Genomic DNA, 14292 nt, shown 5'->3' on the forward strand with positions numbered 1-14292 from the left:
TTTGATGTCCAACGAAGATATCATATGCTTCAGATCATTATGTAACGTTTCCAAGCTATCAGACTGCAATAGCTTAAGTATGTCATTTTGCAATGATTTGATGTCATTTTTCAAATCAATAATGATTTTTTCATAATGCTCAATCAGGATCAAAATATAGGAGAAGCTAGTTTCTAAATTGAGCTTCTGCCAACGAGCTAAGAGTTCAGGATTAGAGTCTCCAAACGTGGGCATTTTGAGAACTCTTAAGCCCCTCGGCACCAACTTAAACTTAATGCAAGCTTCCATGTGTAGTTTCTGCCACTGCACATTACGAAGTCTATGAAGCTTGTTCTCTAATTTCCTTGTAGTTAATACTACTTCCATGTTGTTTCTAATACCTTGCGCTGCATTGCCGGCCTTATTGAAGTCAGCAGAAGTCAACTTAAGTAATGGGTTGATGTTAATATCAACGATACCATCCAAGTTAAATATTTTCTCTTCACCAGAGATCAGATTATGCTCAATAGGAGTGGCAGCCATGTCTTGGTGGAAAAGTAAGTAGAAAAAGCAGCAAACAAAACGAAACAAAACTGCCAGGTAAAGCACTCTCAATAAAGTCCAATATGCAAAGAGAAAATGAAGAGTGCACCATGTGTCGCCAGGTCAATGAAAGCTCAAGAAGTCTCCTTGTAAAACCAGTAATCCACGTTTATTATAAAAACACAAAGAAAGACAAATCAGTGTCTTAAATACTATTTGTTTTGATACAAATCTGCATGGATTCACACAGCAGAGGTCTTGCTACTCCACTGGATCCAACTGTGCTACTGTATCACATGAATCGCATCACAACTATGTTCTGGTACATCAGAGCAGAACTGCACAGAGACAGCCCTGTGGGTAGGGTATGTCAAGATGCCAGCAACTGCTTGGATTCTGCATTTAAAAGAAGACTGGTAAGAGAGTAAATTATCAGAAGATTAGATTAAATATAATGGCTGTAATGGCCTGGTGCAGTAGTGCAGCGGTAGCATTGTCGCCTTACAGCAAGAGGTTCTATGGTTTGATTCTCGGCTGAAGCGCCTTCTGTGTGGAGTTTGCATGTCCTCCCTGCATTCATGGGGGTTTTCTCTGGGAACTGTGGTTTCCTCCCATGTTACAAAGACATGCGCCTGGAGTGTTTCTCCCTGGGTGTCTGCTGAAAATTGGCTTTGTTCCAAGTCGGACTTTCCCAGTAAACAAATGTTAAATAAAAAAAAAAATTACTGGGAAAAGGAAGAAGAAGAGTGGGAGGGGCACAGTGTGATATTTGGAGAAAAAACTCAGAATTAAGGCACAGAGTTCAATATTAATGGGCCAGTTATTTGACATATATGTGTTAGATGTCACACCTGGAGCTGGACTTTAAAATAAATGTACTCACTAGCAATGATGAAATTGTTGCAGCAATCACAATTTAAGAGCAGGTCTTCCACCTCATCTGATGTAGCTTGCAGTATATGGGTATATAGAAGGCAGATATGGATGGATTAATGCGAATGACATGAAAGGTCATTCACTTTTTGGGGGGAATCCAGGGAATACATATTTATTATGAGTATTGGTCCCAGAGAGAGAACAAGGAATGGTGATTATTGTAAGATTTATAATTGTATCTAAGTTAAATCATGCAACAGGATATAAAATGGTAGTGACTAATATCACCAGGGTGCCGAAGAGCATTTCTGGCAGAGTGGATTCAAAATATGCTGGAGCCATCCTTTAACTATAGTGGGCAATGAAAATGTACAATTCAGAATAATGTGCCTAATTCCTCTGGCCATGCAAAAAAGAATGCTAAGACTAGAAAAGAATGTGAAACGGGATTGCCAGAACAGTAATAGAAATGCAAGGGTTAGTGTATGAGGAAAATCTCAGAGATAGTGAGAGACAGGAAGAAGGAAACTGATGTATGCATACTGGGAAATATAACAGAAATTAAAGGTATGTTGCACATGCATTAAATTGTTTGGTGGGGGTGGGGCAGACTGACTGGAATGACTGAGGAGAATTGGAAATTTGTGGCATTTAGAAAATGAGCAAATTCAAGTGCTGGATAAGAAAATACAGTTTCACAGAGAAGATGAAAAAGCCACAGAAAACATTCGCAGAGGCAGTGATTTATTATAGGTCAATGGATGTTTAATGATGGCTCTTAAGTAATGAGCCTTTGTTATAAATGTAATTCACAGACTTAGTATATCCAGAATTCCCATTGGCTGGACTATGTCACAGACTGCTATCAATTTTATTCTTACTTTTTGCACTCACTATGTGCCCATTCTTAGCAGTTTAACCCATTAATTCCCAAATCAATAATGGTGAGAAATGGCTGAGTGATGCCACCATTATGGCAGCCATAAGGTACAAGTTTTTTTCTTTGTGGCCACATATCTCCTTGTGTGCTCAGCTAAGCGGGGGTGTGGGGTAGTCATCCAATACAATGACTACACTGGTCATCTATTACTTCTGCAGAGTGTACTGCCAGTAAGTTGACCACACAACCCACTCTTTACTTCTTGTTCCTTAGTTAAACTGTACCATGTGTTGTTATGAATACTGTGCACTCTGCTTACTGTGTACTTGTTTAAATTGCTCATAATCTGGCCTGCTTAGTGCATATTACTTATTATAGAATGACTGGCAATTAATATTCAAAAATGAGCACGCTGATTGCTCAGCACAACCAGTGCGTCTACGGGCATATACCAACAGCAAAAGTCTGGTCACTAAAGTATGATTGAGCGGCCAGACTTTTTTTTTAATTGTTATCTCTTAGACAAGCATGGTCTGAAGGAAAGAGTCTGAAACTAAAAAGCTTGTCATTGTTTAGTGACTTTGTTCCTCATAAAATTTGTAGTTTTCTGACAAATCACTGAGGAACGAAGTCACTAAATAATGACAGGCATTTCAGACTTTCTTCCCTTCAGAAAATGCAACTTATTATCCCTTTATTTATGTTTTATCCAATTTTTTTTAAATAAAAGATCAAGAGGGAGATACAAAAGCAGAGAAAATACAAGGAAAATCAGGTACATTCTGCAAACTAAAACATACCTAATTTTCCTTGTATTTTCACCTTTTCACTCATATCTCTAAACTGTTGTGAGGTTACAGTTCTTTCAAACAATAGCAAAAGAGATTGTCCTTCCTTCATTATTTGCTTGCTAAAGCAGTGATGTACTGTGTAAGCCTGGGAACGCAAGTCCCATACAAATGCAGAGTACATCATCAAAGGGCAGAATCTGGAAAAAAGCATGGAAGAACACCACAGTGCTGTTATACAAAGACATTATTTAAGAAAAGTAAGCATTTTTTTTCTTAAATAATGTCATTGTATAATAGCAATAACCAACTTCTAGTTGTAATTTATTGAAAATGTACCCACGGTGGCCTTTGTTCACCCAGTCGATTACTGTTATATTATATCTAATAGCTAAAATGGTCAATGTATTTTAATTTCCCAGTGTGTTGCATATTTTTGGGTGGGTATTATTTGTCCATTTCATCTACTTGGTAGATAGAAACAAATTAAAATCTGCATATATATCATAGGTCATCTTCTGTCAGCATTGTCTTAAGTTTATAGTTTCATTGTGATCTTTATTGTGCGTGAAGTATATTCTTTCAGTGGAACCAAACGATCTATATAGAACATTCCATGGTAAAATTCCATATCTTTAAATTAATCAGTAAAAACTAAAAGAAAAATCTAACCAAGCTAGACTTTCCACTGTGTGATCCATTAAAACCTTTTGCATTAGAAGATAACATAGGATATATGCAAATGACCGCTTAAGGACATCAGGTGTTTCAGCTATATGGCAGTTCTGAATGCCCATGACTTTTTTTTTTCTTTTTAAGTCTGTTATGAGCAAATTTAGGCCAATAAAGCCAAACCCCACTAGCTGTGGACATGCATTAGAGATAACATGAGATATAAACATGCAAGAGATTTTAAGGAATCACGCAGTGGAAAGTCTAGCTTAGCTAGATTTTTCTTTTAGTTTTTACTGATTGGTTTCTCTGTGTGAACTTGTTACTCATTGTTTTATATCTTTAAATTAAGGCAAAACCAACTCAAAAGATAGCTTGGAGGACTATGCACTGCATATTGTGCCATAAACACAAGAGGAAAGAATCTAATACAGCACCGAAATAGCTCAAATATATTTATGCAGGCTCAATGATGAAAAATGACTTGAGAAGGTTACAAAAGTGTGTACTTTTGAATCTTTCAAGTTCAGTCTTTTGCCTACCAACATAAACACTGGCACAAACAAGTTTACAACAAATAATTGCACACAGACCCAAGAACATATAGGTGTGTAGAAGGAAACACATAGATACACACAGAGATACATAAATCATCACAAGCATACAAATATGTCCACATTCACACACACACACACACACACACACACACACACACACACACACACACACACACACACACACACACACACACATGCACAAAACCACCTACACACATTCAATTATTTTACATAAACATGTATACACACACACACACGCACACACGCACACACACACACACACACACACACACACACACATGCACAAAACCACCTACACACATTCAATTATTTTACATAAACATGTATACACACACACACACACACACACACACACAGATATACATGTGCAGGCACATACACACATTCAAAACTCACACTTGTGTACATGTGTGCATACACACATACATACACACACAAACATGCTCAGAGACAAACCTACAATTTTTTTTACGTACACGTACACACACATACTCACATATAGCAAACCAGTAAAACACCAGGTGTGAGTGCCCGGGATGGATCCAATGCTGAGTGCTGAATGTTGCAACAAAGAAGAAGGCAAATATCCAAAGTTAGAATTGCAAGGTAGACTTTAATAAACAAACTTATCCCTGCTAAGCGCTTTCATCCAAATTAATTAGGACTTAATCAGAACTCTTCTTTGTTGCAACATTCAACATTCAGCATCGGATCCATACTGGGCACTCACATCTGGTGCTTTACTGGTTTGTCATTTAGTTTTTAATCCACGGTTCTGACATTTTTCTTTTAGTCTGTTATACTCACATACAGATATACAAGTGCAGAAACACAAACACACCTTTTTCTCTTGTACAGTAATGCTAGTGCAATAGCATTATCCTCAGTCAGAATAATTACCCACTTTCCCACAAAGCATGACAATGAAATATTTTAGCAGACAAATATGAATTTTATTTTCAATATTAAAGTGAAAAATACAATTTCTCTTACAAGCACAACAATATATTCAAGGGTATCCATTACACAGATTGCATTATACACAGGGGACAAAGGAATTTGTCATTTGAACTTACTTAACAATGCCCACAGCAATGTAATAAAGTCTGTCTGATCCATATCTCTTCACATTATAATTCTTGCTTAACAGATTATCAGGATTAGGTTTCTGTAGAGAAACCCTAAAGCTGAACAGTTTCAGCCGTTTAGAGTTAACAGGAAAAAATTATTCTACAATATGGTGGTCACATACCAGAATAATGTAGCCTAGATATTCCAAGCATTTTTGACTGAAACTGTGTTTATGTCTAACTGGGTCCAATTACAGCATGTTGTATGAGATTGATAATGCTTCATTTATGGTAACAAAAACAGTAACAAATGTGTACTAATGAACTGACATAAAGTAAGTCACCTGTAACAAGTAAACTGCTATATGAGTGAATATATCACTTGACGTAGAATATTAACACAAAAGATTGGAGTTGTGAAATCAAACTTCATTTTGAGATGACAGAAGATGAAATCAAGTGAAAGAACTACATTGAAGTTCCGTTTTTCATCATTCTTATTAATACAAATCCACACTGGTAATCATTTGAAATGTCTGGACCTCTACAATGAGTCCTGAAACATGGAGACTGAATGGCCAGAAATGGACTTATTACGTTTGAGGTTGCCATTTCCAAAAAAAATCCCTTTTCCCCAAGGTATCAAATGGACTATATAGTTAAATCACAAAAAATACTATTAGGAAGTGAAACATTCTGACCAAAAGCACTGTGAATGTTGTATCACTTAATGAAATATTTAACAAGTAACACACTAGTCACTTAGATTATTCACACAGATATTAGCCAAACAGCACTTCAAGGGCTCATTATCAACGTCATTACTAAAACTCAGTGGTATTAAAGTGCTGTATGTCTCAACAAATGTTAGATTAACAAACAGCAATCTACTTTTTACTTGCAGTTTAATGTTTGATGATTATATACAAGACTGATAATTCCAGAGAATAATTACTCTAAACTGCTTTATTAATTTCAGACAACTGCACATTATTTCAGAGTGTTAAAAGGAGTGCAGGTACTTTTATGCCCATGCATTACCGCACAGTTCTGCAGACAGTATTATTCAGGGTTGTTAACTTCCATAATGTAGCAAGATACAAATACTTGTGTTTGAGTGGCAATCTGTGAATTTTTTTTTTTTAATTTCTTTTGTAGTTCTAATGTATAATGTTATAGTTTCTAAATCACTCAGTAAACAAAATATCCTATAATTATTATGTCACAGTGAAAACATATTCACCAAAACATTTTATTTAATTTGTTTCTGATCTGTACCTTTCAACTGTCCCTGATTTTCAGAGACGTCTTTGATTTTCACTCAGATTTTTAATCCTCCTAAAAACCAATGACTTTTGAAGAAAAAGTGATGAATTACACTTAATAAATTATGACAACAATTAGAGATGTAGACATATTTTACTTTAGAAAATATATATTAATTCACATTCTCTTTTTCTGTCAATGTATAAGGTTAGTAATGCTTTAATTTTAAAAGTGCTCCTGATTACTTCTGGATTTCTCCCTGACTTTGTTGAGATTTGTCCTCGATTCATTGAAAGCTATGACCATGACCCCAACCCTTTAGACTCTGTATTTTTATTAACTGTGTCTTCTCTGTTACTGTCCTCTGCTCACTCTCCTATGAGTCTTATCCATGGAGTTTTCAAGACAAATGGGTAAATGAAAGTAGTTTTCAATTCTTTATTCCATATCACACATACATGCGCTTACACCTATGGGCAATTTAGAGTCCCTGTCTACTTATGGCATGTCTTTGGCATGTGGGAAGAAACCAAAGCACCTGCAGAAAACCCAAAGGAACACACAGGGAGGACATACAGACCATATAAAATGCAGAACTGGAGAATTTCTTGCTGTGAGGCATCATTGCTACCTATTGTGGCACTGTGCCTCCTACACAAAAAAAAAAATCAGTTATGCTGCAAACTTTATTTGGAATTTTAGAACTGCATGTGTGTGTGTGTGTGTGTGTGTGTGTGTGTGTGTGTGTGTGTGTGTGTGTGTGTGTGTGTCTACATTTATTAATTTAATGTTAACTTGATACCAGTCAGTTTTACTCAGGATAATTGAAATAGTGAATTTATCCACAACAACATTTACATTTTTGGGGTGCCATCTTTTCATAAATTAGAAGTATCATACATTATCTGTGTATTACTATCCAAACATACACTTGCATATTTAGTGTAATTAGTTGTTATGCACTTATTGGCTTCTCATAGCAGTTATCAGTTTTATGAAAACATGTATTTTAGTGGTAGGAAAGGATTACATATTCATAGGTTCATATGTTCTCTTAGGAGTTTACTAGGCTAACAACCACAGGGGCCTTTTTAAGCCTGCACATGCATCCCAAATCTCTGACAAGTTCTGTTACCCTTGATAAGTGTAAGCAGGGACTTGGAAGATGACACATTTACAAGCAGGGACTTTGGAGAGGAGCCATTTACATGTTGCCTGTGTTCACATTATTTACTAATTTCACTATATAATGGGTAAGTTATAGATCATACTTAAATGCTTACCATTTCCCTGTACACATTTTTGATGAATGTTCATGTTTGTCCAATATAATCTTGAATTTATCCACTTTTTTAACCACAAGACATTTTCAGAATGCTTTTGCAATCATTCACAACCCCTTCTGTAAAACACTACTTCCTCTTGCCTACCCAGGTATATCTGCCCTGAATTTCAGTTTGTGTCCTGTTTGTATTCATGTACCACGTGTTTTTGAAAGGTGTTTAAATTTCATAGATATACCCTGTCTTTTTGTCTGTCTGTCTGTCTCTTTCTGCCTTCCTTCCTTTCTCATGACTATACTCACCACTCTTCCAGTATTTCTTTATATCATTTCTGGTGCAATTCATGCACAATTTTTGTCATAGTTTTCTGACTTACCTATATCCTCTCAATGCATGGCAAAGTCTTAAGAAAGGCACATGATATTCTAGACAGGGCTTAGAAAGAAAAAAATAATAACTTGTTTTCTAATAGTGGGAGAAGATGGAGAAGCACTATTCCCCTGCATCATATCCAGATTATGGAACAATCCCTCCCCCACTGTAACCACACTACCTTCTTGCAATCACTTCAAGACAGCACTAAAAACTCACTTAAAAAGTCTCTGATTAAGCCCATGCACCAATCCTGACTAGTAATCCTCCTTTTACCTCTCCTTCCTCTCCCCTCCCCTAGCCACCCTACCTCACACCTTCCGATCATTGCATTCCTTTCTCTGCAGGCTCTGGCTCATCCTTTACCCTCCCCTTCCCTCCTCACTCAATCTCTCAGACCTGTTATAACATGCTTAACTACCTCACATCACCTCAACTCCAAATACATATCCAGCTGACTTACACCTTGTCTTGTCTCACTACCACGTATACTACTCACTCAGTCTCCTCTCTTACTCCTCTATCTTCCCCTTCCATCCCATTAGCCCTTCTAGCTTGTTCTACCTTCATGTGGAGCTTCTGGCTTTATATCTGCTTGAGTTTAGTGCAATACTTGTATATAAGATTTAGGTTTATGAGTTTAGAACAGTATCTGTTTGAGCTTAGCACTATCTGTATATACATCCTACCTGTATTTCTAACCTCTAGCTAGATATTGGTATATCTATTCATTGCTATGTTTCATATTGTATGTATAGCTAATGTTTGCTGCAGTATGTATTATTTGTCTATTATATGTATATTCAATTGTTCTTCATGTACTCTGCTGCTCATTTATTGTTCTGTGGAGCTTTTCTCTCCGGGCCTTCACTAAAAAAGGATCTGTGTCCAGCTGGAATTTTCTGGTAAACGAATGTAAATAAATAAAATAAATAATAAATAATGATATTTCCCTGTACATTGTACTATCTTACTTGCTTTTCGTGCTGCTCTCACATTCTGAACATTTGCTTTTAGGTTATCAAGGCGATTAAACCTGGGCTTTCTTTCTTTTCTATGTTTTTAATACTTCCTTCTCAATCAGTGTGTGCCCACTCCTGCATCATTTCTGATCCTCAGTTAGGTTATTCTGTACTTGTAGCACTGAACTGAAGATACCTTGTTTTAGACCACCCTTCCAGTCTTGCCAAATCTGTTTTCTTCCCTTCTAAACTATTTTTTTCTTGTAAAAAAACATGTTTTGTGTTATCAGCAAAAGAGTAAGTTTCATTGCTTACTTTGCATTTTTTGCTTACAATTTCATTGAAATGGACCAGCTCAGATAGTGATTTTTGGGCAACCAGCCCTGAATACCATCATTTCAAATAATTGTACTCTGCTTACAATGACATCCCTGACATATTACCTAACCGCATTTTAACTTATGCTACCACTCTTGGACCAGCTCGAAATGTTTCTGATTTGTTTATTATCTATTGTATAATGCTATATCAGAGCTATCTTGTTAAATTTTAATTAATCTACTTCTTCATACTTTTTATGAGCTAATACCAAATGTATGTTAACTCCTGTTGTGAACCCATGTTGCCACGTGTCAACTAGCCCATGAGCTTCTAGACATTGTAATGTATTTTCCTTAAGCACTGATACTATGACTGTCTATTACTGAGAATAAACCTGCATAAACCAGCAGGTTGATAATTTTCATACTGCCTTGATCTCATTACTGTGAAACAGAACTGATGTTAGCCATCTCAGACTGCACTCTTGTTGCCTGAAACTGGAACAGGAAATGTGTACATCTGTGAAGGTATAATGCAGCATTGCCACTCCTACTCCTGTTCAACCTTTTTACTCTCCGAGTAGGGCTACCTGCTTAACACTCACATGTGCGTTAAAATGAACAGTGTTTTCTTCGCATTGTATTTTTCTGTTATCAGAAACTACATAGATGATCAGTATGTTGTCTTTTCTTATAATTCCTATACGTGTTACTGTCCTCTTACAGGTGTATTACAGGCCATGCTAATGCCAGCAAGATCTGTTATTTTAAATCAAGAAAATTATATCACCTTAATAAAAGTATGTATCTCAGTGATTTTGCTTTGTGATATTTCCCTAAAAATGAGGTGCTGTGAAATTCTAGAAAGTTACTATCCTGTATAGATATAACACAATTCATGCTGTCAAAGTCATAAAAAGAGATGATGCTATAAAGAATTTTGATAATATATAGTTAGTGTATTAACAGGCATATTGACATGGGTGAACTAGGGTTACATCAATTCAGAAGGCTTCTTGCTTCCCAGACCAGTTTTCATGCTGAGTTTTATTTCAAAAATAAATAAATAATCAGATACAATGAAAATGCCTTTTAAAACGTTTTGGGTAAATTAAATAATTCAAATGTGATCATTGTTTATCAAAGCTGATCATAAAAAGTCAGACGATTTCACCCCTTCAATTATTCCAGCTAAAAAGCTGCGGAGTGTCCACAGCAATGTGTAGATTGCTACACCACCCTCTCGAAATAGTTACTCATTTGTTAAAATTATTATACAACAACTGCACTGTTTTATGAGACCTCGAACTTATTTTATTAATTTACAGTTGTAATGTACTGCTCACCTCTTGGAAAAATAAATGCTTCACTCACTCATTATTAGCCTAATTCAATATATACAACCATTTTTAAATTGTTTTCTTTACTATCAGACCTCTGTTATTAATTAGCACTGTTCACACCTTGTTTTAATATTCTGTACGCCAAAGTAACTCTGAAATGTAACTGCAAACTACATTAAAATGAATTGGTTTGTAACACACGCTTTATGACTTGAGGCGGACATTACGGATGTCCAAAATAAGTTCTAAAGCCATCAAACTATCAGAGTACTTAGTTACACGACAGCAGTGGGACAAGTCTGGTCTTACAGCTGTCAGCATGTGAATCACCTCGGTCCCCTGACTGTTTCACCAGCACACTTACAAAATATGCATATACAAGACGTGAACATGCAAAGCACCTGTCCCCCTGCTCATCTAGGCAGACTAGCTGAAAGCATACAATAAACTCGTGTAACTGTTTGCCTAATACAATGTCTATTTGCAGCATACTGCTTTCAGAGATCTGTGAGCTCGCTGAACTGAAGCCGATCGCACTGTACTCCGTAAAGGGGGATGGGAAGGCTGCTTATTTCCTCCCAGGTGTCCCCTGAAATGTCATAAGCTATGATATTTTGGGTGGGAACTTGCTGTGAATCCTGCCATTTCTTGCCCCCAATCAAGTAAATAGTTTCACCCAACACTGCCATGCCATAGCAAAATCGATCATACCGTAGGGGTTTTAATCGGATCCACTGATTCTGTATAGGGTCATACTTTTCTATGTCACAGAAAGGCTCATACATCCCTAAGAAGGCGAATATTGTCTGATCTACTGCTGCCATTTGATGGCCAAACCGAGCAATTGTCATTGGTGCACGTTTTATCCAGTGACCTCCCAGCGCATTATAGGAGTACATATCTTTACTGGTGTGGTTTAACTGCCCAGCGTATTTGCCTCCTGATAAGTACATAACGTTATTGCAGACTACGCTGGCATGTCCATGCATTTTATGGGGCAGATCTGTGATTTTCCTCCATTCATCTGCATTAATATCATAAGCCTCAACAGATGAGTGCAACTGTTCATTCTCATCCTGCCCACCGGCAGCAAATATCCTGTCTTGTAGGACACAACATGAAAACTGAGTCCTCCTTTCTAGCATCCTGGCAGGCTCCATCCACTTATTAAACCGAGGATCGTAGCGATAAACCGCATCAGTAACTACTGTAACTGTGTTTTCACGGTTATTCTCCTCACTTACAGCAATCTCTCCTCCCAGCACGTAGAGAAAGTTTCCAATTACGCAAACACAATGATTTCGTACCTTTTCTTTTACCTGGGTGGCAGATCTCCATTTTTTCTTATTGGTATTATAAGCAAAAATGTCGGTAACAAATTCGTTGTTATCTGTTTCCCCTCCGACTAAAATGATCTCCTCCTTCAAATTTCTTGGAGTGGTTTGCAAAGACTGCATAACAGGCTGCATGTGCGCAGCATTATGGTAATCCATTGCGCTCCACACTAGACTTTTAACTGGTGGGGTTTGCAGAACTTCATATTCATAAAACAGAGCAGTGAGGTCCGCCAGAGGAATAAGTCCATACCTGACCCGACTTAACAAACGGCTGCTGTACTGACACCGGGTTTTGTCATAGTCTAGCCACTCTAAAATTAAAGTTAGCAGGGAAAGCTCCTTGACATTTGGAATGTCTTCTGATATTACTACAAAAAGCATGGAATCGGCATTCAGCTCTAGCAAACCTATTGTGTCAAGGTCAAACTCCAAAAGTCTCCAAAGGTGATGGAGGATGAACTTCTCTATAGAGGCAAGTGTATCTGCAAGATAAAACATGTACGCTACATTTGCAGAAAAACAGCAGTTGCCAAGGTTTAGATGGCTTATAAGATACTTGCCACAAAGCCTTATGGCTTCGATCACTTGCAAGTAAGTAGCTGCCAACAAGGTCTCCTCTATAGTTTCCATGGAGAGGGACAGCCACGATGTGTAGATAAAGTCCAACACAAGCTGTAACCCTCTGGCTGTCACTTCTTGGAGCCGGATCACTTTGGCCTTTGATTCCTTGGTGTAATCTTTAAACATAGCCTTGAAATAATCGCTAGAGCAGGCAAGCAGAGCTCGATGAGCCGGGAAAATAGTACCGTCTACTTCCAAAATGACATCGCACAGAAAGCCCTCAGCACGGAGCCATTGGAACTGAGTGAGGATTGCCTCTGTATGTGGCTTGGAGTGAGCAAGAAAGTAATTCATGTTGCAGCTTTTAGAGAAAGTAATCGGACATTCTCCAAACAGACCAAGTAACTATTAACTCGTTATTGCATTAGTGTCCACATTGAACCTTGAATGAATAACGTTTTTCCGCATTTGTTTGCTCTGCGGTCTCAAACCCAGGTCTTTTAATGATGGAAGTGCCGTACCAAGTTTTAGTCTAAAAAGTGTGGTGTACTTTAAAAGTCAAAGCTTGCTGTATATCCGTCAGAATCAAAGACCGTCTTCTCTGTCTGGGTTGACACAACGTAAAAGGTCCAGAGAAACAAGTAATAGCTGCAACATTAAACATCCCCGGGCCCGTACCTATTTCAGCCGGACTGCCTGTTTAGCCTAAGTCCTGGGTTAGACAAGTATACATCCTTTTGCTGTTGAATTGCAGTAGTACAATTTCATAATGAGCATCAGATACAGATCAGATGTCACTGAAGAGGGTTACTAAACAACAGTGTAACTTTCTGACCTTTAAGAGCATGTAAACAGCGTGATCGGACGAGGCTGCTATTCCTGCTAGACTCCTGCTTATTGCAGTGTATATATTGCAATCAGTTGAACTCACTGTTACAGGAATAGAAGGTTAACACACTGTGCATCAGGGGTGGAGTGGAAACAGTGGCTCCTGGCTGAAGAATTTCCAGAAGTTGAAAGAACAGTCCCCGTCATTGCCCTGGGTGACTTTGGATTAACAGTATAACATCACAAGTCTCTGTGAGCTGATAAAACACTGCCCTCAGCTTAATGTAATGCTCGCTGTCTAAATGCCTTCTGTACTGCTAATGCTTCAGTGTTATAAATTCGTATTAAACCATGTGAAACTGGAATAAGTGAGTGTGCACATGAGGGTGGTGCTAGCATGAGATTATCATACACAAAGCAATCGGAGTCCAACCCTAAACTGCCAAGGATACTATCATGGATGGCAAAAAAGAGAAGCTAACAAAAGCTGTGAACAATTAGCTGCAATAGTGTTTTTTTTTTTTTTTTTTTTTTTGCAACAACACAGTTTTTAATGCAAGGGTAAGGCAAATCAGACAATGTTTTACGTTTCTGGGCGTTTTTTTTATTATTTCTCAGTTTGCAGACTGTTCCT

At 37.5% G+C, this 14292-nt stretch overlaps 1 protein-coding gene across 1 annotated transcript; it reads right to left on the bottom strand.

Annotated features, from left to right (window-relative positions):
• Positions 1 to 10605: 10605 nt before the first annotated feature.
• Positions 10606 to 13995, bottom strand: KLHL34 (kelch like family member 34). The gene has a single exon (XM_044072281.1). It carries the CDS (start codon positions 13182 to 13184, stop codon positions 11430 to 11432), a length of 1755 nt encoding a protein of 584 aa, XP_043928216.1. The 5' UTR covers positions 13185 to 13995; the 3' UTR covers positions 10606 to 11429.
• Positions 13996 to 14292: the final 297 nt, after the last annotated feature.

The sequence above is a fragment of the Protopterus annectens genome, chromosome 5.part0 (genome assembly GCF_019279795.1).
Source record: "Protopterus annectens isolate FY-2018-M chromosome 5.part0, PAN1.0, whole genome shotgun sequence".
NCBI lineage: Eukaryota > Metazoa > Chordata > Ceratodontiformes > Protopteridae > Protopterus > Protopterus annectens.

Bases quoted from the DNA above. Each gene is read 5' to 3' on its own strand.
- KLHL34 (XM_044072281.1), bottom strand. From the start codon at position 13,184: ATGAATTACTTTCTTGCTCACTCCAAGCCACATACAGAGGCAATCCTC.